The sequence below is a fragment of the Myotis yumanensis genome, unplaced genomic scaffold, assembly GCF_028538775.1.
Source record: "Myotis yumanensis isolate MYYU_CA2020_CCGP unplaced genomic scaffold, mMyoYum1.0.hap1 SCAF_10, whole genome shotgun sequence".
NCBI lineage: Eukaryota > Metazoa > Chordata > Mammalia > Chiroptera > Vespertilionidae > Myotis > Myotis yumanensis.
The window spans coordinates 82,024,008-82,051,369 of NW_027223761.1; the positions used below are offsets into that span (position 1 = coordinate 82,024,008).

A 27,362-nucleotide genomic window follows, 5' to 3' on the forward strand; every position below is an offset into this window, starting at 1 on the left:
GGGGTTCCAGATTGTGAGCGGGTGCAGGCCGGGATGAGGGGATGCACCCCCCCTCCCCCGCCGTGCATGAATTTCGTGCACCAGGCCTCTAGTTGTTTCAATAAAAGGTTTTATTTTTAATTTAAAAAGGAAGGAATGAAGCTCATTGGATGTTTTCCATGAGTCAAGCACCAACATGAGCACTTCATGTGAATGTGTGCAATCTCACAATGACCACAGGCGGTGAGAAGCAGGTTAGAGACTGGCATCCCCTTTGTAGGTGAGGAAACTGAGACTCAGAAAGGGATGTTCTCACCCAGCTGGTGTGGCTCAGTGGTTGAGCGTCAACCTACGAACCAGGAGGTCACGGTTTGATTTCTGGTCAGGGCACATGCCCGGGTTGTGGCTTGATCCCCAGTGTAGGGTGTGCAGGAGGCAGCTGACCCATGATTCTCTCTCATCATTGATGTTTCTGTCTTTCTCTCCCTCTCCCTTCCCCTCTGAAATCAATACAAAATATTTTTAAAAAATAGCAAGGGGTGTTCTCAGCCTAAGGACCTACAGTGAGTGGCAAAGAGTTAAGATTCCAAAGAACAAAACTTTCCTTTTGCCAAGTCCCCCTCCCCCACAATGTTATACACGTGTCTGAATGATGGGTGCTGCCCGCTCCCCAGCTCAGCCCTCCAGACTGCTCCCTGCAGCGGGCAGGGGCCGGCCTCACCTGCTTTGACGCGGATGTTGGGGCTGCGGATCTTGCCGGCGGCGTTCTCCGCGGTGCAGAAGTAGTCATTGTCGTGGATGAAGCTGTTGAAGGCGGAGGGGGAGAAGGGGTAGAGCTGCAGCGTCCCATTGGCGTGCACGTGCCGGATGTGGGGCACGTCGTAGATGTCGTCCCCCGTGGCCAGGTACCATCGAAGGGCTGCGCTGGGGGAGCCCGCAGCCGGGCAGGGCACCACGACCCCCACGGAGCTGGAGAAGGTCACCTGCTGCAAGGAGTCATTCACAAAGTAGAGGCTGGTGCCAGCATCTTCCGGGCGGGCTGCAGGGGGCAAGGGAGGGGCTCCGTTAGCAGAGTTGGTAAGACCCTCGCGGGCCAGAGGCAGCGAGCCCACACTCAGGACCGCCAAGCACCTCACTCCACAAGCGCTTACTGAGCGCCAACTGTTTACCGGCACTGGCAGCGGTGAGCCAGAGGCAGACCACCCTGCAGAGACTCCGGCCTTGCACAGGGACAGTTAGAACATTGCGTGGCGAGAGGAGGCCACCACTCTGCTATGCTGAAGGGTCGGAAGCCATTGCTTAGATAGTAAATATCTCTTGAGCAGCTACTATACGCAGGCAGGTTCACACCCATCCCCACCATTCACCTGTACCGTCCTGTGGGGAGGAGGTACCACTGCTCCTCATCATTGTCTGTTACAGGCTGAGATGAGATGGGGGACTTGCCTGAGACGACAAAGCCAATAAGCCCTAGATCAGACATGTGACTCCATTGCTCCCAAAGAGGTCTCAGTGCACTTTGTACCCACCCCCGCCGAGCGGGCAAAGGTGTAAGCCAGTGTTCTGCAAGGCGTGGCTGAAGGGAGTGCGGGGTGCTCACCTGGAAGACGGAGACCCCAGGAGACCTGAGAGCGGCCTTGACCTCTGGAGGCCAGTTTGGAAAATGCCAGCCCACAGGCTGAAGGAAGGATTGTGGGTGATGCGTTTGAGTGCGGGAGCAAGAGACCGCCCGCTTCTCAACCTGCCCTGCCATGGCCGACTGCGGAACGCCCTTCCCTGTCTGATCAGCGTTTCCTCAGATCGTAAACGTGGGGAGGATGGACCAGGCTTCGGACTCCATCACTCCTGGCCGGCGGCCACCGTCCCCCACCCCCGCTCACAGGGAGAGCATGCTCCCATGGCAGCGGCTGCTGTGGCAGGGCCACCGACAGGAGGGCAGCGTCTCAGCGCGCATTTTAGCTCGGGACCTCGGCTTTCCTGCCCCAAACTGGGGGAGCCCTGAGTGAGGGAATCTGGGCCCTGCCTCCCCACGAAGAGGCCTGTCCCTTTAAGAAGGACCACCTCTGACCAGGAGGGGCAGACCCTGAGGAGGAGAGAGCCTGGTCCCAGGTCTCCCGGGAAGCCGCGCCCTCTCCACCCTGAAGATCAAGGACCACATGAACCACTCGAACCCAAACCCGCTCGCTGCTGCTCGGAGTGCAGGGGCCAACTTGACCTCAACTGCCACAACTCGGCGGGCAGGGGAAGGCCTGCATCTGGACTGCGTTAATATTCTTGGCTTGACTCCCAGCCGGGCCTCCAGGGAGAATGTACCAGGCAGCGCATTGAGGGAGGCCATTGAGCCTCATTGGTCAGAGCGATTCACAGCATCTCATAAGGAGCCATGTGGAGACACGGGCAGCAGCGCTAGACACATCCGTCCTCGGCTCCAGCGGCTCCAGCTAGGGTATCAGGGAGACCTCTTACAGCAAGTGCATCGCTGAGCGCCCAGAGGCTCCGGGAGTGGCAGCATCCCTCCCCCTCCTCCCCCTCCCCTCCCCCCCTCCCCCTCCTCCCCCTCCTCCCCCTCCTCCCCCTCCTTCCCCTCCTCCTCCTCCTCCTCCTCCTCCTCCTCCTCCTCCTCCTCCTCCCCCTTCTCCTGGGACAGTCCCGCTGCTGGTGGTTGAGCAGGTCTGCTCTGGGAAGAGGAGGGTGGCCACCAGGAGACCCCGATAAGCTCAGATGTGCCCACTCGCAGTGGCTGGAGCGTTCTCCAAGGTCACGCAATCACACCATTTCACAGGTGGGCAAACTGCGGGGTAGGAAAGCTTCTCTCAGGGTCCACCTTGGCCAGCTTCCCTTCCTCGAGCCCGTTCACCTCCTGAGAGACCCGTTGCTCACCTCCTGGAAGATGCTGGCAATGGTGAGCCAGAGGCAGACCACCCTGCAGAGACTCCAGCCTTGCACATGGGTGTGAACCTGCCTGCGTATAGTAGCTGCTCAAGAAATATTTATTACCTAAGCAATGGCTTCCGACCCTTCAGCATAGCAGAGTGGTGGCCTCCTCTCGCCACGCAATGTTTTAACTGTCCCAGTGAACAAACCACTGCCGAGCACCTTCAGCACGCCGGGCACCGCTGTACGCACGTTACTCACAGGACCGCTCTCAGTCCTCCCCACTGCCTTACCAGTCGGCCTCATAATCATCCCGCTTAAAGCTGAGGGAGCTAGGGTGCCGAGAGGTCAAAGCCACTCACCCAAGACCACACAACCGGTGAGTGAGGGCTCGGAGAGGCGGACGCAGGCCATCTGGGCCCAGAGTCCGATTTCCAACCATGAGATCGCTGTAGCCACTGCAGTAATACACAGGAGACTGCCTCCTCCTCCGCACCGCCTGGCCGCCAGCCTCCATATTCAACCATCGGGAACAGAATTCACAACTACACACACACACACGCGCACACACACACACACAGCACACACACACACCACATACACACACACACACACGCACACACACACACACACCACATACACACACCACATACACACACACACACACCACACACACACACACACACACACACACCACACACAACACATACACACACACACACACACACACCACACACACACACCACACACAACACATACACACACACACACACACAGCACACACACACACCACATACACACACCACATACACACACACACCACATACACACACACCACATACACACACACACACACACGCACACACACACACACACCACATACACACACCACATACACACACACACACCGCATACACACACCACATACACACACACACACCACATACACACACACACACACCACATACACACACCACATACACACACACACACACACCACATACACACACACACACACGCACACACACACACACACAGCACACACACACACCACATACACACACCACACACACACACACACACACCACACACACACACAGCACACACACACACACCACATACACACACCACACACACACACACACACACACACACCACACACACCACATACACACACCACATACACACACCACATACACACACACACACACGCACACACACACACACAGCACACACACACACACAGCACACACACACACCACACACACACACCACATACACACACACACACACACCACATACACACACACACACACCACACACGCACACACGCACACACACACAGCACACACACACACAGCACACACACACACGCACACACACACACACAGCACACACACACCACATACACACACACACACACACACACACACACACACCACACACACCACATACACACACCACATACACACACACACACACACGCACACACACACAGCACATACACACACACGCGCACACACACACACGCACACACACACACACACACACCACATACACACACCACACACACCACACACACACCACATACACACACACGCATGCACACGCACACACATACACACACACACAGCACACACACACACCACATACACACACCACATACACACACACACACACCACACACACACCACACACACACCACATACACACACACACGCACACACACACCACATACACACACACACACGCACGCACACACACACCACATACACACACACACACACACACACACACACCCTTCCTGGGGGGGGGGGGGGGCCCTATAGGACCGGCACTTCACAGTGCCTCACTCTGGGGTCCTGGCTGCTTCCTGAGACAACAGACAACCTAGTGATCAGACCCCTCACCACGGCCGCTTCGTGGATGCTGGGAGCGGAACCCATCGCAGCCCAAAAAGACTGCCCTGTGCCTGACAAGTGGGCTTGGGGGGCTCAGAGATTCCTGAGGAGGAGAATTCAGGCGCTGACTCAGGGCGGGTGAGAACATACGGAAGGAGGAGGATGCTGTCCCCCAGTCACAGCTTCACGTCTGCAGGACTTCCTAGGCCAGTGATGGCGAACCTATGACACGCGTGTCAGAGGTGACACACGAACTCATTTTTTTGGTTGATTTTTCTTTGTTAAATGGCATTTAAATATATAAAATAAATACCAAAAATATAAGTCTTTGTTTTACTATGGTTGCAAATATCAAAACATTTCTATATGTGACACGGCACCAGAGTTAAGTTAGGGTTTTTCAAAATGCCGACACGCCGAGCTCAAAAGGTTCGCCATCACTGTCCTAGGCGATGCTACTATTTTTTTTTTTTAAGTATTTTATTTTTTTTAATCTTTTTGTTGTTGTTGCTAATCCTCACCCGAGGATATTTTTCCCATTGATTTTTTCTTTAAGAGAGAGTGGGAGGGAGAGGGAGAGACAGAGAGAAACATTGATGTGAGAGAGACACATCAATTGGTTGCCTCTCACACGAGCCCCGGCCAGGGCCAGGGATGCCTGCAACCAAGTACGTGCCCTTGACCAGAACTGAACCCAGAACCCTTCAGTCTGCAGGCCGACACTCTATCCACTGAGCCAAACTGGCCGGGGCGCGAGGCTACTATTCTATTTCTATTTTACTTCGAATGGTAAGGAGATGAAGACTCAGAGTTAACTAACTTACCCAAAGTAACGCAGAGGGAACCAGTAAGCGCTGGACCCGGGCCACAAACCAACGGTGCCACCCTTGCTGAGCGGGCACGGAGCTGATGACAAGTCAAACCACAAAATATAGGCGGCATTCTCCTCCCCAACGTGTCTTCCACCCCCTGAGCCCCCACACCCCAACACACATTCCCAGCCTCCTTCTCTCCCACTGGACACCTGTCCCAGCCTCCCTGCCTGTGAGGCAGCCCCTTCCCAGGCTCCCCACCCTCCCGCAGGAGCGCCAGCCACAACGCCCGCCCCTGCCCGCACGCGGGCCCGGGGCCTGCCAGAGCCAGGGACAGGGTCTCAGCAGCCACAAGAGAAGATCTACTTGATGGATTGACCGGGACTGTCCAGCCACCTGTCGGGCGGATGAAAGACAGATTTACAGCAAAGGAGAGCGGCCTCCTGGTTCTCCCGCCCGGGTGTGAGCTGCTGTCTTCCGAGCCTGGACCGGGGAGGGTCAGGCCAACCATTCATTGCTGCTTGCAGCTGACAGTGCGTGGCCGTCAGGAAACATCACCTCGGGCGTAAAACAAGAGCGTTTTGCACCTACATCGGCCTCATATTTTACCATCACAGGCACCTGTCAGCCCCAGACGCAGAAGCCCTTCCACAAACATGACTTTAGTCTCCTCCACCTGCTCAGAGAAAGAAGTGAGCAGATGCACAAAGAGGAAACTGAGGCACTGACCACCTCAAATCTCTGCCACATGCCCAGGTGAAGGCTGGCCCAGGGCACAGTGAGTGGCTGCAGCGGCAGTGGGTGCGCGCAGTCCCCTCGCCACGACAGGGGAGTGGCCGGGCCCGAGGGCCTCCCTGAGGCTGGCGTGGCCTTCACTCGGGGCTTTCCCTCCTTCTCAGTCTCCTGGTGGAGTCTTCTGAGCCTCAGCTCAGAGAAGAGCCAGGAGTGTGTGTGGAGCCGGAGCCGGAGCCGGAGCCGGAGCCGGAGCCGGAGGGTCTGACAGATCTACTTCCCTCCTGCTCCCTGACCAGCTGTGTGGCCTCAGGCAGCCCACTAGCCGCTCTGAGCCCTGGTGTCAAAAGAGGGAGGACTGCAGGATTGCATCATCTACCTGCCCTCCACCCCACCTCCACCCCGACCCCAGGACCGCCCAATGGCAGCATGGAATGTGACTGTGCTTGGTGCCACCTGACGAGGTGTGAGTCTGAGGGATGGGCTTGCTGTTCTGGTCCCAGCAACCCCCACCCCAGGGGCCAGAGGGCCTAAGGTGAGGGCAAAGGATGCCGGGGCCAGTGCCCCTCTACACCTGTGGGACTCCAGCCCTTTCCCACCCCCTTCACCTCCTCCTCCCCCGAAAACAGGGCTCTCCTTCCCAGTCCTTGCTGACCAGCGACCAGGAAAGACTTGGTTCTCAGGGGATCAGGAGCAGCCATGGTCAGCAGGCCCGGGTGTGGGGAAGCACCAGGAGGGGAGTGGCCAGAAGGGTCCCCCAGCGCCAGGGCAGTGAGCAGAGGGCTGAGCACTGATTCCCCATGAGCCCCGGGAGGGAGGTCCATTACTCAGCATCTGAGAGGAAGCTCTGGGAACGAGGAGGCTCTGGGAACAGGGCTCGAGCCTAGCCTGGGTGGAGGGTCGGAATGAGGCCCTCCTGGGAAGGGATGGCCGGCACAGTGGCTCGGTGACATGTGTGGGTCTGGCATGTGTGGGGACACAACAGAAACCTTCCAGGCAGGGCACTGGGTGGGACTGGGGAGAGGAGACGGAATCAGCGGGCTGGGCCCTCGGTGGTGGGCGGGGGTGGTTTGCGGGCTCCTCCTGGTGCGCATTGCGTGATCGCTCAGGACAGGTGACTGAGGTCAGTCGAGTTCTTGGAGCCTGTGCCCAACTTCCTTCTGGCCACACCATTTCCCTGACGGCTTACTGGCCTGGCCAATGGCGCAAAGCTCTCCAAAGAGAGGAGACTAACATTAATTGAGCACCTACTGTGTGCATGCACCGGGCTTCTCATGTAATCCTCACACAAAGGAGCTGCATGCACAGGGGAGGAGAAGAGGCTCATGGGGAGAAATTTCCCAAATCACACAGCGAGACGGAGACAGAGCCAGCCCCCAGCAAGGCCGGCCTGGCCCCCAAGCCCGGGCGTTTTCTGCCACAAGTTTGGGGCCTGATGAGGTTTCTCCTTCACTCTCTGAGGCCAATCCTAATTTGGAAAACAAATCCCTGGACAGGAAACACCTCCTTTCCCTCACTCCCCAGCCCAGCCGCTGCTTCTGCTTCCCTTGTAGGCCGAGTGCGGATATTCACAGAGAGAACGACAGGGGGCAGGACTTCACATGTGAGGAGACATTCACATCAACAGCAGCGCTTCTCTGGTCGGAGGGGAAAGTGGGTTTTTAATAGAAAATGGAAGTTGTGGGTTTCGTTGTGATGTGACAGACGCCCAGCCTTAAGCCCAGTTAATCTCCTCGCGGTAACACTGAGCATCCGATGCCGCCCCACAGAACAGGCTCCACACCCCCACGAGATCAGCTGAGTGGAAATAGCACAGCGATATTTTTAAACCGGAAATCGCCCCGGGCATTTGGCTGCCCCAGGGTCACCCCCGAAACCTAAATATTCGTTGCATCAACTCCCTCGCTCTGCCCTGCGTCTGGCCAGGGGGATTAGTTTGTGGAAAGAAAGGGGACACCAGGTATTCGTCACCCATGGGCCCCCTGGGTTGGAAGGGGGGTGTCTAGCCAACCGAGGCTTCCTCCCAGGTGCACCCTGAATTATCCCTGATCATCGGAAATGACCACCAGGGGACTGACACCACACGTGGCCTCCCCCACGGGGAGGAGGGAGGCACTGTGCTCTCCCCCTCAGGACACTGACTGGTCTCACTCTTGGGGCTCCTCCCAGGGAGCTGAGCCAGCACTGGGCCCCATCACGCCCCCACCCCAGATAGGCAGGGGCCTGAGCGAGGAGTCCGCCTGGGCACAGTCATGCGGGAGGGAGGGCACAGCGGGTCCTCAGGGGAGCGGGAGGCAGGGGAAGTGGGAGAGGCTCCCTGCAGGCTGTGAGCTCCCCTCCCGCTCACCACTCCATCCCGGGGCCTAGCACAGGACTGGGCACTCAGCACAATGGCTACCCACTCAGACCCCACAGCCAGGCACCCACTGGTGAGTCCCTGCTCTGCCGCTTACGAGCAGAGTGACCTGGGCCAGAGCATGAGCTCTGTGTCAAGTGTGACCTGGGCCAGAGCATGAGCTCTGTGTCAAGTGTGACCTGGGCCAGAGCATGACCTCTGTGTCAAGTGCGACCTGGGCCAGAGCATGACCCCTGTGTCAAGTGTGACCTGGGCCAGAGCATGACCTCTGTGTCAAGTGCGAGCTGGGCCAATGTTGACCCCTGTGTCAAGTGCAACCTGGGCCAGAGCATGACCTCTGTGTCAAGTGTGACCTCTGCCAATGTTGACCCCTGTGTCAAGTGCGACCTGGGCCAATGTTGACCACTGTGTCAAGTGCGAGCTGGGCCAGAGCATGACCCCTGTGTCAAGTGTGACCTGGCCAGCACTGACCTCTATGTCAAGTGTGACCTGGGCCAGAGCATGACCCCTGTGTCAAGTGTGACCTGGGCCAGAGCATGACCCCTGTGTCAAGTGTGACCTGGGCCAATGTTGACCCCTGTGTCAAGTGTGACCTGGGCCAATGCTGACCCCTGTGTAAAGTGTGACCTGGGCCAGCACTGACCTCTGTGTCAAGTGTGACCTGGGCCAATGCTGACCTCTGTGTCAAGTGTGACCTGGGCCAATGCTGACCCCTGTGTCAAGTGTGACCTGGGCCAATGCTGACCCCTGTGTCAAGTGTGACCTGGGCCAGCACTGACCTCTGTGTCAAGTGTGACCTGGGCCAATGCTGACCTCTGTGTCAAGTGTGACCTGGGCCAATGCTGACCTCTGTGTCAAGTGTGACCTGGGCCAATGCTGACCACTGTGTAAAGTGTGACCTGGGCCAATGCTGACCTCTGTGTCAAGTGTGACCTGGGCCAATGCTGACCCCTGTGTAAAGTGTGACCTTGGCCAATGCTGACCCCTGTGTAAAGTGTGACCTGGGCCAATGCTGACCCCTGTGTCAAGTGTGACCTGGGCCAATGCTGACCCCTGTGTAAAGTGTGACCTGGGCCAGCACTGACCTCTGTGTCAAGTGCGACCTGGACCCGCGCTGATCCTGTGCAGAGGGCTCGCAGGTAGGTGAGTTCAGGGGTGATGGTTCCTAGTGAGAAAGGCCGGCCTCACCTCAGTATCTTTTGCTGTGACCATTGTTATTAGAGCACAAGCATTATTTGTGAAATAAATACCCCACAACAAGCACTTACCTCTCACCTACAATGACACTAATAACAACGACACAAGGAAAGACTGAAGCTCTCAACGTTACCCCGCATAAGAGTCGCTGGAGCGCTTATGTAACATGTGGGCCCACCAGACAGTGGGAGGGCCGTCTGCCCCGGCAGGAAGCTCTTTCGGTTCAGGTGGCCCGGTCTCCAGGCTGGCCGCCCTCCTCTGGGAAAAGATGGACCTGCCATCTGGGCTCCAAGGTCACCTTCCCCAGCAGTGGGCAATCTCCTGGTCGGCCTGAGGACCTTCGCACCGCGGTGGCTGGACCTGCTGATCGAGGTCATGCAACGACAAAGCGTGACCAAGCGCTGCACTAGCCCATGCGGCTCGACAGCCGCGCGGGCCTGTGAGGCTCCCGGTTCATTGCGAGGCTAATCTCCACACAAAGGCTTCCGCTCCCATGCAGGCGGGCAAAACTAGGTTTACAGTGTGAGCCCACAGACCAGTTTGCTCTCATCTGATTCGTTAATTATTGTATTGTTCTCCATACGAACAACTGGAAACTACCTCCGGTATATTGTTTGTCTTCACTCTGATTGTCCTCATCCCACAGCTGGGAAAACTAGGCCCAGAGAGGACCGGCCAGCGGTGCCCGGGCCCAGCTCAACCCCAGCGTCCATCCAAACCCAGCCCAGCGAGCGGGTCCGGAGGCAGCATCAGGAAGCCCTTCTGTCTGTGCGTCTTGAAGACAGACGGAGTCTAGGCCCTCGGCCAGAGCTGGTCCTTCCCCTGGGACGAGATGGAGCAGCGGGGATGGAATCCGGTGCCTTCAGTCCACGGCTCCCCACACCGGGCGCCCCTGCTTCACCATCCTCACCAGGCCGTGCCCACTGTCTTTGCAGCACTTGGCTTTTGCCAGGCACCATGCAGACCCTTTACTTGCATTACAGTGCCTTTGGCCTGACACCAGCCCCCGGAATGTGGCTGCCACACGAGGCCACACGTGACAGTGAGAGAGCAGAACCGAGGCCCCCGGGTCCCTTTCTATAGCTGCGCCTCTCAATGGCCCGGCATCCCAGGTGCGTCCTGTCTCCGGGCGGTGAACATACCACAGGGGGTCTCTGACGCAGGACAGCAACTTGGGTAGAAGAGTTCTGATTTATTTGGGACTGTCCCAGACATCAATCACTTTATCCCCAGTATGTCCTCTCCACAAGGAAATGCTGGCAGCTCCTTACTCTAGGCACCGAGATGCCAAAATACCACCCACCCTCATTTCCAAACGACCTGGGGAGGCCATCCTACCCGATCTAGAAGCCTGGCCAGGGTCCAAGTACTCCACCTCTGTCCATCAGAAACATGATTGTTCTTTCTTCTCCTTTTTCTGTTAATCCCCACCCAAGGATATTTTCCCCATTTTAGAGAGAGTGGAAGAGAGGGAAAGACAGAGAGAAATATCGATGTGAGAGAAACACATCGATTGGTTGCCCCCTGCACATGCCCTGACCAGGGCCCAGGCCGGGGAGGACCCTGCAACCACGGTACGTGCCCTTGACCGGAATCGAACCCAGGACCCTTTGGTCTGTAGGCTGATACTCTATCCACTGAGCCAAACTGGCCAGGGCTCTTTTCTCCATTTTTTTAAAGATTCTCAGCACAAACACTTCCTGTAACCAGCAACCAGGGACCTACAGGACACGGTGAAGATCAACCATCCTTCAACCTAAAGGCCCTGCTCCACTGGCTCCAGGAGAAATTATGAGCCAACAGCTGACAGTGAACAGACTCCAACCTCCAGCCCCTTCCCGCCAGGCCTGTCCCGGGCCTCGTGGCCCGAGGGTCTCCCAGGGAGCTGGCCCAGATGGCACAGTTGTCCCAGAGACCCTCGATTTAGACCGCTAATGCTTGAGGGACTTAAAAGATTATTCTGTCCAGTCCCCTCCGTCTCCTGGTGGAGAGAGTGAGGCCTAGAGCGGTGGACCTGTGCACCCAGAGCTCGCTGGTCCCCCCACAGGCCGGGCTCTCTGCGGAGCATCGCCTCAGGGAAGGGCTCCGGGGGCCTGTGGAGAAGCCGGCATCTGGGTCATGGAGGGTGGAGTCGTCCAGGGACACCCAAGGTCAAGGGCTGTCAAGGGTGTTCTCTATACACAAACTACCTAAAACCCAGCGAGACTCCTCCCAGCAGGAGAGACAGAGAAAGCCACCCCGCTACAAGGTAGGGCTCACCCTGTGCGGCCCATTGACATCGCTTTATGGCATCAGATCCAGACAGTTCTTACTCTGTCCAATCCTGGTAGAGATTTAGCAACCGATCCCAGCTTTCCTTCGGCAGGTGTGTGTGTGTGTGTGAATGAGAAAGAGCCTGTCCTGCCTTTGTGTCCCGGCTGGGATAGACCCGTCTCCACCGCTTCCCATTTGGGGCCCCCCACTTGCCAAAGCAGCACCTCAGGATTGGAGACGCAGCATGGGGAGATGAAATGCCATCTGAGGGAGCATGAGAGGGAGAGGGACGCCGGGTGCCTGGAGGAGAGCACATTTGCCTATGAGCCATTCACGGTTAGCACAGGGCAGAGGCTTCCCCTAGAGCAGTGATGGCGAACCTTTTGAGCTCGGCGTGTCAGCATTTTGAAAAACCCTAACGTAACTCTGGTGCCGTGTCACATATAGAAATTTTTTGATATTTGCAACCATAGTAAAACAAAGACATATATTTTTGATATTTATTTTATATATTTAAATGCCATTTAACAAAGAAAAATCACCCAGAAAAATGAGTGTCATAGGTTCGCCATCACTGTCCTAGAGCCACGTGGTCTGAAGGGTGGAGGACCAGGGAGCAGAGGGACCGGGCCTGGACCAGGTGGCCGATTCCAGGGGTGACTGTCATAGTCTAGCCGTATGACCAGGCGAGCGCCTGGGAGGGAAGGCGTCTCCTGGGGCCGGAGGGGCTGGGGCAGAGGGAGACCCACTGCTGGTGGGAAGCTGCCCAGGCAGCGGGCATCTGACTGGGGGACGCCTTCCACCTGGGAGACTTTTGCCCAAGCAGTCGCCCCGAGGCAGGGCCCCTGCCTCTCACCCCCCAGCAGCCGTGTGCCCAGGACCCTGGCTCAGCAGCGCTCTCAGGACCTGGTTCCAGTCGTTGCTCTCATTCAAATGAGGTCACACAAGGTAGGACCCAGAGCTCACGGATCTCCCCAACAGACTGGGTGCTGGGAGGGAGCCTCGCCCTCTGGGAAGGTTCCGGAGGCTCTTCGGGAGCCTGCCTCCGAGGGCCTGGGAGGGACCAGGCAGGGACTGCCACCCCCCTGGGCGCTGGGCGGCGGGGAATCTGCCGCGTCTCCTCCAAAAGCTGCTGCCGGCCTGGACGCGCTTCCTCAGCTGTTCCCATGTGGATGAAAGCGAAGGCTGAGAGCATTCTCTAGACGTGGGGGCCCCAGAAGGGGAGACCGCCCCACGCAGCTGCGAGACCTTCGTTTCCCTGTGAGGAAATGACAGTAATTATACCTCCTCTTTCAGCAGAGCATTCACAAGGCTGAAACCGATTTTTATGTGTTTTTACATGTGTGTGTTTATATGTTACCCTGTTCGGTTTACAAAGTGTTGTCACATGATGTACCAGGGATGCCCCTCATCCTTTTCCCACACATGCAGTAACAAGCGCTCTGTGGGACAGTCGGGCAGGGGTGATGTGCCCATTTTACGGATTAGGAAATAGAGGCACGTGGACTCTTAGGCAACCCGCCTGACTTAGGCCACGCTTTATTCTCCAGGCCCATGGACAATGCTTTTTCTCATTCACACGCACACACTCATACACACACACACACACTCACATACTCACACACAGTTCAATGGGCAGGCAGCTCGCATTGAATGACTGTTCTTCATGAAGATGGTGATCTTGGAACCGGTCAGTGCACGTGTCATGCAGAGCAAGAGCCCGGGGAGGTGGGGCAGGTGGCTGAACGGACGAGGGGATAGCAGCTGGTGGCAGAGGAGGCACTCAAGGCTAACACTGTTCATGCTCACCCAGCCCTGGGCAAACATCTGTTCAACAGGGCACATGGCCGCTGTGCCCACAGCCGCCCCCACACTCAGAGCCCACAGGCCACAAGCTGCCATGGGCAACACTTGGCTCCAGGTCAGGAGCTGTGTCTCCGAAGCTGACTGGGTCATGGAGGGTGGAGGGTCCTCCAGGGACACCCAAGGTCATGGGCTGTCAAGGGTGTTCTCTATACACAAACTACCTAGACCCAGCGAGACTCCTCCCAGCAGGAGAGACAGAGAAAGCCACAAGGTAGGGCTCACCCTGCGTGGCCCATTTACATCGCTTTATGGCATCAGATCCAGACAGTTCTTACTCTGACCAGTCCTGGTACAGATTTAGCAACCGATCCAGCTTTCCTTCGGCAGGTAGTAGGCTGGCCTTTGACTCACCCCATAGCCATGTCTGGAACCAACCTATGCCCTCACCTTTACTGCTATTACCGTCAGCCATGGCCAGGAAGGGAGTGCTGGGTCCCAGGGACACCCATGCCGCAGGGCTCGGCTCTCTCACTGAGGATGAGGCTACAGGCTACCCAGCTGGTGGTAGGACGGGGGAGGGGTCCCCCGCCCTGGTCCCCTCTCAGTCTTTCTTATTCTACATCTAAGCCAGTTAGCTTGGCCAGTACAGCGGCTCGAGGCAGGACTTGACGATCTGCTGGGGCTGGGGGAGGGGAGGGGAGAAGCGGGGAGCAGTGCTGAGCAAAAGCAGAGGTCCTATGTGTACTGAGCACCAACTCTGCTCTGCTGCTTCATAGGCATTGTCTCCTTTAACCCCATTTCAAGCGTCAGGAAGTGCAGAGCCAGGCTGTGAAGGAAGGTGGGCCTGACTCAGTTCCCACCCCACCCGAGAGGCACAAGCTTTAAGTTCTCTCTTCACACTCCAACCTTAAAACACTCTGGTTGGAGGACTCGGAGAGAGGGAGCCTGAGCTCCACCCGCTGGCCCTCCCTCTCACAACCTCCAGCCACTCCCTAAGGCTCCCCCACGCCCCCTCGCCCCCGCCCCCCCACCTGCTCCCCGCACCTTCGGAAACCTCTGTGGCACCCTGGCCTTTAGCAGAGCCAGAACCTCGCTGGGAGGCCTTGGAGCCACCCCTGCCCTGTGGGCTTTGCTCAGGGCCCTGGAAATGCAGACAAACCCATTCCAGAGGCCGCAGCCCCAGCCCCAGGCAGGCTCCCAGCCGGCTCCCCTCCCCAGAGGAGCCCTCAGCCGCCCTCCCGCGTTTGCTCCTGGAGCAGGATCCCAGCTCTTCACCCCTCCCTCTGTGACCGCAGCGCCTGCCATCCCGCCGCCCTGCCCGGCGCTGCGCAGGACCATGGCCTCCACGCGCTGGAACACGAGGGCCCGCTCTTCCCCTAACCCCACAGAGGCCACGGCCTTCTCCAAGCCGGAGGTTCACAGACCAGGAGGGAAAAGAACAGTTCGCCGCACTTCACACCCCTTCCCATCAGGGGCTGCTTCTCCTGAGCCACAGCCCCGAGCACTGGGCCTCGGGTGTCGGGGCGCTCACCGGAGGCTCCTGTTGGCTCTGTTCCCACTGCCAGCAAGTCCCTCTCTTCACCCTCCTCTTCCTACAGCCCACGCCCCAAGCTTGGTCGGCCATACCGCCCATCCTCCCCAACAGCAGCTCCAGGGCCGCCTCACCAGCAGCAGAGCCAGGAGAGAGAGACACACACCCCAAATCCCAGGCCTCGCTCCTGCCTCACCCCCCCCCCCCCCCACCCCTTACCAGGACAAGGCCACTGCCTGGCTGCTCCTGGGGGAGGCCCTTGGCCTGGGCAGGTGAGCATGCAAATCTGAATGTAAATTATATGCAAATCCAGGGCCTGCCCTTGAATTCCGGGCACCCCCCCACCCTGCATCTCTGCTGCCTGTGGCTCACCCCACTCAGGCCTGGTGCCCTCGGGAATACACGGTGCTCCGGGCTGAGAAAGCCCTCGGGGGTGGGGGCTCTCCTCTCAGCTGCTTCAAATGTCCCCCCAAACGAGATCCTGATGGAGGGAAGAATCTCCCAGCCTGGAGCTATACCCCGAAAAACAAAACGTTCTCTGAGTACCCACCCTCCCTTCAACTCATCCACAAATAAAATCATCCTCCACCAAGCCCGGGGGTGCCCAGTGGAACCGTGGGTACCAAGCATGGGTTTCCTGAAGCCGTGGAGAAGGTAAGGGGGCTTGAGGTCCGCACCCCTTTGTCAAAGGCCAAGAGCCCACCAGATGCTGGGGCAGACCCCTACCCTGTGTCCGGGGGCTCCCAGCCTCTCTGTTTGGGGGCTTGCTTCTTTAGCAAAACATCTCTAGGCCAAACCGGAGCTTGCATGCCCACCGCCTTCCTCCCCACCCGCCAATTTAGGAAACATAAGCCTCTCCCCTCCTGGGATCTGCTAACCTAGTGCCGCCTTCGGGTCAACTGCTCACTTGTTTGTTTCTAGCTGAGCTCCCCATTCTGCTGCGGAAATATAGGCAAGGCAGCTGCCTGATGCCCAGAAGCATGCCGCATCGGAGAGGTTTGTGGGCACCATGGCCGTTCCTTCTCGCCCGTGTAATTCTAGCGCCAGAGCCGCTGCCCACCGCCCCACCCCAGTGCTTACTGGGCCTTCACCTGCTTCCCCTGAGTTGCATTTGCCATTTCAAGATTTTGAAACACACCCCCCCACACTCCCCCTCTTTTAATTAGACACTGAACAGAGTGTTAGAGATTTGCTTAATGGTTCGACGAAGGCTTTTAATTTGGTATTCTCAAGAGAGAAGAACCACGAGTCCCCATTGGAGAGGTTGGGGTGGGAAATGAAAAAAATCAATGCAACCCATTACTTTGGCTTTTAGAAAACAGGAATTTTACTGCCGGGAAGCTGGTCTTTTACACAGTAAAAATGCAAATGCCGGCGACACAGATGCTGGCACACGGGATGGAAGCGGAGAGAGCCGCGCCGGGGTTCATCTGGCTGCCCAAGCCGGGGTTTGTTTTGGCGATAATAAGACCGTTATTGAAGACTCCATAACCGATTATTAAAATATCTTCCCAGTTTAGTTCTGGGGAGTCGGTCTGAGCTCAGTCTTTATCCAAAAAAAAAAAAAAAAAAAGGTTTCGAGAGGAATGGAAATAACAGAAGCTTAAAACACATTCAATCACCGCTTAATTCCGTCCAGAGGATGAGCCATCTCCTCGTTCCCTCTCCTCTGGCTCTGCCTCCTCCCGCTCCTCACAGATGGACGTACAAATTATTGCAGGAGGGTATTGTTTTCTGAAACAGGCTTGAACATCACATTTACATTTTCTTTGGTGCCGCGGGGGTGGCTGGCAACGGGAGAGAAAAATACTCCAAACCCTATCTCCCCTGCTCTCACTGCATCCCATCTCCCCCAGCCGCTTCTGCCCCGCTCCCTCCCACGTCACCCCAAGCGAACAGGCCCCGGGGACCAACCTGGCACCTAAGACCCAATCAAGGCTCAAAGCAAATGAAAGGCCTGCCTGGCGAGGCGCCCGGCCCAGCGCAGAGGCTGGAGCAGCTGCATGGCAGGCGCGCCAGGGCTCTGCCGGCCAAAGAGCCACTCAGGTGCTGCCTCACCGGCACCTCCAACCTCCCAGGCCGACCTAGGACAGGGGCAACTTCCTTCTCGAGTTGGAAAGGATGCTGCCCCTGGGCATCCTGCTGTCCTCTGGGCCTTCTCCGCCCCCACCTCCATCTGCTGCCTCCTATCGGGTAGCGAGTAGCGGAGCTTCATTTATTAATGCCCCGCTTCTGGGAGGGGGAGGGGGAGGGGCATCGGGGTTCTGCTCAGGGGCCTCCGCTCCTGGGAATGGGCTGCTCGGGAGGAGGTCCCCAGAAAGGGGGTGGGTAGGTTGAGGACAAAGCTGGGCCCGGTGTGCAGGGCTCAGGCCCCGCTTTCTCACCAGACAAAATGGAAAAGGGGTGGGGGCGAGAGGGAACCCGAGAGAGAAGCTGCCGCTCCTCACCTTATGTATTTTTAATATTAATGTAATTAAAACTGCAAGCCGAGCCAGCCTGCGGGGGCGGGGGAGGCAGGAAGAGCCTGGGAGAGGGAGGCTGGCTGGTGTGTGTAGCGGGGTGTGGGGGGAACTTGAACGCTAGAAGGCCTTCTCGCTCCCGAAAGTGGGACGGGAGGGTGCTGTGCAGGGGACAAGGTGCTAGCCAACCTGGCCCAGGCTCGTGTGGCCCCCAGCGGCCCCACTGCTCTGAGAAACTCACCTTGTCCGCCACTGGGAGGCCATCGCCCCCCCTCCCCCTCACCTGCCCCTCACCAGGCCTCCAGGCAAACCCCAGCGGTGCCTTGGCCTTCAGTCTGGCTTTGACCAGGAGTATTGACAAATGGAATAGGGGTTACGTGTCCCCGTCCCCCCCCCCTCCCCGCCCAAAGCCAGGAGCCGCAGCAACCAGCTACAGAAGGTTGGGGACGCCGCACCCCTGGGGCCTCTGCACCGAGGACTGGACCCCCTGGAGCGCCCGCCATTGGCTGGACTGCCCTTCCCCCATCGCCCAGGGGTCAAGAGTGGTGGCTCCTCCCGGGTCACCACCTGGGCAAAGGAGGGCGGGGAGAAACCGCCCCCAGGCGCAAAGGAGAAAAGTTGGAGGGCTGAACCCGAGAAGCAGAGCGCACAGCGTGTGTGCTTCCCGCACAAGGGCGTGGAGTTCGGCCGCTGGTCTCCCGCCATCTGCGCGCCCCGGGCACGTCCTCTACCAAAGCCTGGCAGCCCGGCCGCCAACGGCCTGGCCCCGACTCGGTGCCCAGGCGCTCTGGTCGGAGACGTCTGCCCCCTTCCAACTGCCGGTCCCGGCCACTTGGAGGGTCAGGTGCGCAGCGCCAGCAGGTCTGGGCACGCCGGACACCTGGACCCGCCCTAGCAACGCTTCCTCTGCCGGACAGCGACACGCCCCACCCCTCCGGCCCCATCCCCGCTCCGGACGGAAGACTGGCCCGTGTCCGGCTGACCGGCTGACGGGCACGCATCGGAGAATCTGGCGCCTTGGAGCGCGCTGCTCGGTAGCTAAGGCGGAGCCGCGGAGCCCGGGTGCGCGGGGAGGGGGGAGGGGGGGGAGGGGGAGGGGGAGGGGAGCTGGGAGGGCGGCCTCTGGGTTTGGAGAACAACTTGCTCCCCTGGGGACCCCAGCTCTTCCGCTGAGCATCCAGCCAGCTCCACTGGGCGCCTTTCGGGCGGCGCAGGGGTCCGGCGGCGGAGGCGCGGGGGGGGGGGGGGGGGGGGCGAAGGTGGAGTAGCCACCGGGTCCGAGGCCGGAGGAAGCGAGGGCTCCCTTGGCCACCCCCGCCCGAGGACCCCGCCACTCGGAGGGCAACTCAGAGGGCACCCCGGGGTCCCAGCGCCCCCAAGCCGCAGGAAGCGGCCCGGGAGCTGGGGAGGGGTCGGCGCAGAACTGCGCCTGGCGAGGAGCGGGGGGAGGGGAGGGGCTCGGGCACCCCCCCACTCTCACCTCGACACCAAAACGGCAGGAGCGGTGGCCAGCGGAGCGGCCCGGGGCGGACTCTCACCCGGCCCCTCTCCGGGTGCTCGCCCTGTCCCCGCTGCCACCCACCCAGGGCCGGGCAGCGGGTCGGTCCCCGGACATCTGGAGCCCGCCCGGCACCCCGCTTGGCACCCCACCCGGCACCCCGCCTGGCCGTCAGCGCGCGCGCTCCCGGCGCTGCCCCCGCCGCCGGCGGCTCGCGCGGGCTCACCTTTGTGCCAAGAGTCCAGGAGCAGGAGGAAAGTTACCAGCCACATGCCATACAGAGGCCGGTTCCCCGGGGATGGTCCTTGGCCGCGTGCGGCAGCGCCTCTCCCCGCTCCGCGCTCGCAGCCGCCCGACTCCGCGCCGCTCTCTGCTCCTCGCCGAGCGCTCGGCGACTCCTCCCTCCCGGCTCCCCGCTCCTGTCATCCGCGGGGCTGGGCCAGGCGCCGCTCTCCCCGCCCCCCCGCGGCACCCCGGGGGTAGCGCCGCCCAAGTCGGCCCCCAGACCCGCACGCACAGGGTCGAGGACCCGGACATAGGACCCTGCCCGGGGTTCGCCGTCTGGGAGGCAAGGGGTCCCTGCCACCCGCGGGCTCAGAGCTGCGGGCGCACACAGGAGTGTGTCATAGGAGTGCCAAGAGCCCACCGTGCTCCTGCCAAGATGCCCGGATCTCCCTGCCGACACCTCTCTCCATCCCACAGCTCAAAGCTGCTGCCTTCCAGCCCTGTCACCTCTGCAGGTCAGCCTAGGGGCCGGCCGCCCCTCCGGACCCGCTGGGATTCTCTGGGCACTGCACATGGGCTTGTTTAGACAGTATCTGCGTCCTTCAGTGTCTGCTCATCTCCTGCATCTTCAAGACCTACCACCCCCAGCTTTCTCACCAAACAAAAACGGGCTTCTCCCTTAGACCAACCTGCATGAAGCTGGCGCAGGATGGAACAGGTATCCTCGAAAGTACGAAGTAAATGTTGAGCGCCTGCTGAGTGCCGGACACTGGGCTGGCGAGGGGCCCAAAGCTGGCTGAGCCACGTCAGTGGTGGGAGCTGGCAAGGGTGAGAAGCCCTCCTGGCCCCGGGCAGGGTCCAGAAAAGCGATCCCAGCGGCTCTGAGAACGGATAAGCCGGGCCTGGGCCTGGGCCTCCCCTCCTTGAGGGTAACGGAGGCCACCTGGATGCGCCCGCCGCTTCCTGGCGTGCTTCTGACCCAGCTCTCTGAGGTGTGCGGGGAGGGGGTGTGAAGGGCGGAGGGGAGAGAGGGTGCTGTTTAGCTCCATCGGACAGAGGAAGACAATTTACCTCCCCAAAATGTCTTGCCCAAGATCAGAGAAGGGAACTAGGACTCCGCATCCCCAGGTTTTGCCAAGATAACCTAGAGATTTTAACTGAAATTTTAAAGTGCGTTTACTTTTAAGATGTGTTAAAATATACAGAACGTAAAACCCACATTTCAACTGTTCTCAAGTGGCATTTAGTGCATCTGCATTGTTGTGCCACCATCATCACTACTCATTTCCGAAACGTTTTCATCAGCAGAAACTAGTCGTTCAACATCCTCCCCTCCTCCCACCCCATAACCTCTCATCTGCTTTGATGTCTATGACTTTGGCTATTCTAGGTAGCTCGTAATCTCAGTGGAATCATATTGTCCTGTCTTATTCCACTTAGCATACTGTCTTCACGGGCCACCCACGTTCCAGCACGGAGCAGAATCGCACTCCTCTTCATGGCTGAGTACTATTCCACCGTGTGCAGAGACCACATTTTGTTGATCTGTCCATTTGTGAATGGACACTCCCCTTTTGGGTTGTTGTGAATGATGCGGCTCTGACCGTGAGTATCTCTTCCTTTGAATCCTGCTTCCGGTACCTGGAGGTGAAATTGCTGGATCCTATGGTAATCCTAGTTTTAACTTTCTGAGGAACTGCCAGGCGCATTTGCTCTTTTTGTATAACATTTTAAGAGAACATCTCAAGGGCTCCCACTACAGCTGCTCCCTGTGACCCTCACAATATCGGTTGAAGCTTTGTCACCCCCTTTTAAAACAGGTAAGCACATCGAGGCTTCGCTTGTTCAAGGTCACTTCCGTTTGTATCGCAAGCAAGACTAGAACCCAGGTCTCCCGGCTCCGGGGCAGAGCTGCTTGCTCTCCACTGTGCCGCCCCTGCTGTAGGATGCTGTCACCACCCTAGAGTGGAGGCTTTGTCCCTAGCGCTTTGTACTCTGTGCACGGGGAGCGAACAAACCCAGGCAGACGGTGTCTGGGATGACCAGCGAAGCCTCTCTTTACATATAGAGAAACAGGCCCGAAGGAGCAAGAGGGAGGAAGCGACGGCCCATCCTCCCCTCCTGTCCCTTCCCCTCTAAAGGGAAGGTTGCTGAAAAGAATCCAGTTAAGCCTGTTGACCCAGAGCACCTGGTCAGGCCGAGCCTAAAATACACGGAAGGTGCAAGGGCTGCTGTCTGCTGGGGCAGGTGGCGCTGAGTGAGCCTGCGCGTGCCCGCCCAGCTGCTCCTGCCCCACGTGCTGGAGGGAGAGTGGAGGCCCTCCTGCCTCCACCACCTGAAGTGCATCCTCCAACCTGTTCCTGCCATGCTGCTTACACCTGGGCCTTTAAGGGACCACTGCACTGTGCAAAGGGCCACGCGTTCCCTGAGGGCGGGCTCACTCACCGTGTCCGGGACCACAGTCTGGCTGTCTCTGAAGAGGAGGCTTGTATGTGGGAACGGGGAGCCTTTATGCTGTCACGGTGAAGGGTGCGGCTTTGGGGTCAGACAGAGCTGAGATCTCAGCCAAGTCTGGCTCTGCGTGCCCTTGGGGAAGTCATGGGGACCAAGCCCGTTCCCTCACCTGTGAACTGGGGACTGCTGTGAGGATTCAATACTTCAAGCCCAGGGCCAGCCCATTGTAAGCACAGCTGAATACTCACTACAGGTCCTGGCTTTGCTCTGGGGACCTGGCCTGGGGTGTGGGGGCATGGGGAGAGGAGGAGGCCAGGATGACCTACTACACTCCTGCTGTGACAAGGCCAGAGCCAAGGCAAGAAGCTGCAGAGACCAGGAGGAGGCGCACTTGAGGCTGCAGGGGAAGATGGCCAGCAGGGAGGACCCAAAACAGGCAGCCCTTATGTTTAAGAAACATATCTTTAAGGAACATATCTTTGAAAGTGACAGTCTGGTTTATTGTGTTCGGAAGTCCCCTCTTAACTGGAATTTACCGAGAGAGCTAGCGGGGCACCGTCAGGAGAATCCGCAGGGGACCCAAGGGAAAGGGAGCTGGTGGGAGAGTGGGTGCTCCACCCACCCCGCCCTGAGCCCGGTGCACTCCCACAGCTCACATTTGGGAGGCTTTTTATTTTGATAGAAGGGACAGTTCCTGCACAGTCTCACACTGGATGGAAGCCCTCACACCCACCCACGCACACCGCGGCGAGAGCAAACACCGTCGCCAGCGGACAATGTGAACGTAAACACGCAAGGCCAGCACACCTGCTCGCACGTGAGTTCCACTCAACCCAGACATCCCGCACTGCCACCTACGCGCATGTCCTGGCGTTGTGTTCGCAAAGCCTCAGATCTGCGGGTTCCTTTCTAGGATGGACGGACCAGCTGTTAGAAAACAGTGGTCAGCCCTGCCCGGTGTGGCTCAGTGGCTGAGCATCGTCCCGTGCACCAAAAGGTTGATGGTTTGATTCCGATGTCTCTCTCTCTCTCTCTCTCTCTCTCTCTCTCCTTCCTTTCTCTCAAAACAAAAAAATCAATAAAAACATATTTTAAAAAAATTTACAAAACACACACATACAAAACAACAAAATCCACAGTGATCACTTTCACTATTTTGTTGCACCAGAATAGAATGTTGGCTGATGATGTGGTTGGTGTGTGTGTGTGTGTGTGTGTGTGTGTGTTACCAATGCAGCTGAAGCAGCAACATGAAGGCCTGGGAGGTGACCCCTCTCCAATTCAGGTTAATCATGGATATTGGGGTATTATTTTGTCATGTTATATTAGGTCTAGAGTCATCATGAGAAACAACAGCTACTTTTACTGTTTAACTCATACAACAGCTTATATATTTTGGATATTTCTCGTCAAAAACAAAGCCTTCATACGTGTTCTGAAATTCACATATATATATATGCTTTTCATAAAAGAAGTCAATACGGACCAGGTCAATGTTAAAAACTTAACATTTGGGGTCATGTAGCTAATCAGAGTTGACCTTCTTATACTTATTCATTGATTGAGGAGGAAAAAACAATTAAGAATTTCCCTGCTTGTTTTTTTTTTTTCAATCTGTAATTTATTTTAATGTTATAGAAGGAGTCCTGGCCTACAAATCAGAAATTCTGGGTTCTAGTCTCACCTTTGCCACCTTAGCCCACTGGTGACCCTGGATGAGTCACTTTCCTTTTCTGGGCCTCAGTGTCCTCGCGAGTAACCCGAGAGATTTGAGCTAGAGGATGAGCAAGGTCCTCTCCTGAACTGGAAATAGGGTGAGCACCGACAAACACACACATGTGCACCCGTGTACGGTGTGTGTGTGTCCCCACAGACCTAGGCATGTTTTCTAATGCAGGCAAAGAAACAGAAATACAAATGTTCATGCACAGATCCCTAGAAGCAAACAGACACACACAAAACACAGAAATAAGCAGCTTCTGCTTCAAATGCATGCACACGTACCTGAAATCCTTCGTTCTTCTAGAGCAGTGGTTCTCAACCTTCCTAATGCCGCGACCCTTTAATCCAGTTCCTCATGTTGTGGTGACCCCCAATTTCATTGTTACAAATTGAACATAATTAAAGCATAGTGATTAATCACAAAACAATATGTAATTATATATGTGTTTTCGATGGTCTTAGGCGACCCCTGTGAAAGGGTCGTTCGACCCCCAAAGGGGTCACGACCCACAGGTTGAGAACCGTTGTTCTAGAGACAGGATGAGTCTTTGCATTCCTAGACTGATTCCATCTAAAAAGGTGTGCGTGCCCTGGCCAGTGCTCAACTAGTTGCAACATCGTCTCCTTACGTCAGGGTTGCGGGCTCCATCCCTGGTCAGGGCACATGTAGGAATCAACCAATGAATGCATAAATAAGTGGAACAACAAATCCATCTCTCCCCCCTCTTCCTCTCTTTCTCTAAAATCAATTTTAAAAATTTTATAAGGGCCCTAGTTTGGCTCAGTGGATAGAGTGTCGGCCTGTGGACTGAAGGGTCCTGGGTTGGATTCTGGTCAGGGCACATGCCCGGGTTTCGGGCTTGATCCCCAGTGTGGGGCGTGCAGGAGGCAGCCGATCATGATTCTCTCTCATCATTGATGCTTCTATCTCTCTCTCCCTCTCCCCTTCCTCTCTGAAATCAATTTTAAAAATGTATATTAAAAAGGCATAGGTGTCATTAAATTCCCTAAGCGCTCCTTACCCAAACCCTAGATGCCCAGGTTGGCGGACGTCTAGGCACCTTTGGCTGTGTCTCCCCTCAGCGGTTTGGATGGGAGCGTCCTGGTTCTAAGCTCACTGAGTTCAAAGCCCTGCGGCTCCTCCTGCACAGATGGGGTCTCTAGGGCCCTTGTTCAGGCCACGGTCGGGAGGGTTAGCCAGGGAGGCTGGGTTCCCTCAGTCACAGTGGCCTCTCTCCCCTGTCTGTCCTCTCCTAGCTCTCAGCTCTGACGCAGGCCGTGAAGCCGGCCCTGAGAGGCTCCATGAAGTCCTGATCCTGGAGGCGATGCTCGAAGTCGCCGTGCTCTGGAGGGCAGGGGCTGGGGGACCTGAACTGAGAGAGAGAAACGGAACCCCCTGAGCGGGAGCTAACTCGCTGCCTCCCAGGTGCTCCTGCAGCGCCTCTGACCACACACTCACAAACGTGTTTGTCAGATTGCGGTGAAGGAACTTCCGTCTGGAGAGCTGCCCGCAGTGTTTCTCTTTTTTCTCCACCTGTGCGAGCCTTCCCGCGGCGGCCACAGCTCCTGCCAGTCCGCCAGCCCTGCCGCCCTCCCTGCGCCCTGCCTGCCCGACACCAGCGTGGCCGTGGCTCACGCCTGGTCCTGCATGTGGTTGTTCCCCGCACGTCTCATTCAACTCGGAGCCCTTTCATCCTGTCCCTGCAGAGCCTGGCTGGGTGGTCGCGGCACAAGGCCACTCAGCACATGACTGAACGATGGGCGAGCTCACCGGCCAGGGTTGCAAAGACCTGAGGCCGATGTCATAGGCCACACCTTCCAGAGGGAGGTCCTTTAACAGAACCAGAGCCTCAGCCGGCACCGCCCTCGCCTTCATCGTTGTCATCGTCACTGCTGCCGGGACCCGAAGGGTTCATGTTTTCTTCCATTTCTGACCCTCACTCGAAATAGTCAGTTTGGGCCAGAGTCTGCTTTGCTTGTTACACAGATGAAGAAACTGCAGCTCAAAGAGGTTTGCGATGTGCCCAGAGCGTCGGCTCCAGGAGCCGGGGGGCAGGCACCCGCACGCTCAGGTGTTACAGAAAACTGGGCCGATGCTGCTGCCGACCTGCCATCCATCCTGATGCCCCTCTTCTCCACTTGTGGGTCTGGTTGCATTTGGGGGTGACTGGGGGCCCCCCTGGAGCGAGTGAGTGGCCCTGGGATCGGTGACAGGGCCCGGGAGTGGCTGTGTGCAACTGCCACCTCCTGGGCAGCTCACTCGGCTCCGCCCACACACTACAGGGCCAGGCTGTGTCGCCATATGACCACGGCCTGATGGTGCGCTAACACATTTAACGCTGGTTAAATGCTTCCAGAGACCAGGGGCTCCGCCCACTCAGGAGTCCGCGCTGGCTGCACTGTCTGTGATGAGGCACACGCTCTTCTCTTCACTGAACCCCCTGCCCGGCCCTGTGGCCCTCAGAGGTGGGCCCAACCTCTGCCAGATGCCGGCTTTTCCAATATTTGAGAGCAGCCACCTCGGCCGATCCTTCCTCGCCTGTCAGCACCTTTCTGGTGTGGTGTCCAGCCCTTCCCCTCGCTGTGCACACACCCCACTCCAGCAGCAGCTCCTGGAGACAGGGTGGCCCCAGGCCAGGGCTGGAGCCCAAAGACAGGAACGCCCCCCTCTGGCCCCTACCCCTGCCCAAGGCGCTGTGACTTTGGGGGGCCTCTTTCCCATGACCGGCCACTGGGCGGGCCTCAGCCCTGCACCTGAGGGCCGCTGGGCGAGAGGGCATGATGGAATGCAGCATGGTGGGTCTGCCGGAGGTGACTGCTGGGTCAGGGGGCACCATTACCACTCCCTGAGGAGCCCTGCCCGGCCCGAGGTCCTGGCTCGGCCCAGAGGAGGGGACAGACTCAGCTGAGAACAGTCTGAGGAGCGTGAGGTCCTCGTTTCAGGCCACAATTGCACGGAAGGCTTAGTATCTTCAAACTGACTTCGTTTTAAACAAACTCACCTGAAAATGCAAGAAGATCGAGTACTGTGTTTCCTGGGAGTTTCATGGGAAGGAAAGAGGTGACAGGCAAAAGCAACCTCACGGTCACACAGGCATGAGAACACTGGGTGAATGGGTGTCTTCCCCTGAGGACTCATCAGAGCCTCACATGCTGACGGCATCTCACCCTGCAAGTGCAGGCACAGTGGAAGGCTTGGGGATCCGGTCCTGCTTTTCCTGGTCTAAAGCCTGCCCTTTCGCTGGCCCCTGCCCACACTCGGCTCGGAGAGACCACAGGCTATCAGTTGTTTCATTCCTTCAGCAAGTCTGCGCCCAGCTCCTGTGCAAGGAGCAGCTGCTTTTCCGGAAACTCCCCCGGGGTCCCTGCTGGGAAAGGAACCTCTCAGACAAGGAGCCAAGGGGTCAGAGCGGGAAGGGAGTGAGGGTCTCCCACGCGCACCCTGTGCCCCAGAGGAGGACACGGGCCAGCAGAGGACACCCCTGCCACAGGCCTGAGGGTCAGCCCGGGCTTAGGTCCCGGGCTCCTGACCCCCAGGCCTGCACTTCATCGAGGTGGCATTC

At 57.9% G+C, this 27,362-nt stretch overlaps 1 protein-coding gene and 1 long non-coding RNA gene across 5 annotated transcripts in view; one reads left to right on the plus strand and one right to left on the minus strand.

Annotated features, from left to right (window-relative positions):
- The window catches only part of DSCAML1 (DS cell adhesion molecule like 1), a 328,142-nt gene extending 308,393 nt beyond the window's left edge, over positions 1 to 19,749 (minus strand). Inside the window, exons 1-2 of the mRNA XM_070426135.1 lie at positions 19,625 to 19,749; positions 701 to 1,018 (exon numbers count right to left, since the gene is read on the minus strand). Coding sequence (XP_070282236.1) covers positions 701 to 1,018; positions 19,625 to 19,670 — 364 coding nt within the window. The 5' untranslated portion in view covers positions 19,671 to 19,749. The remainder of the gene's footprint in view (positions 1 to 700; positions 1,019 to 19,624) is intronic.
- On the plus strand, positions 18,859 to 27,069 carry LOC139017548 (uncharacterized). Of its 4 annotated transcripts, XR_011472875.1 has the most exons (5): positions 18,859 to 18,934; positions 20,101 to 20,138; positions 20,230 to 20,341; positions 21,064 to 22,894; positions 25,057 to 27,069. It is a non-coding gene; the product is annotated as an uncharacterized lncRNA (long non-coding RNA). The 4 variants fall into 4 exon arrangements; XR_011472874.1 differs by having other exon boundaries at positions 20,101 to 20,341; XR_011472873.1 differs by lacking the exon at positions 18,859 to 18,934 and adding an exon at positions 22,991 to 23,074 and having other exon boundaries at positions 19,933 to 20,341.
- Positions 27,070 to 27,362: the final 293 nt, after the last annotated feature.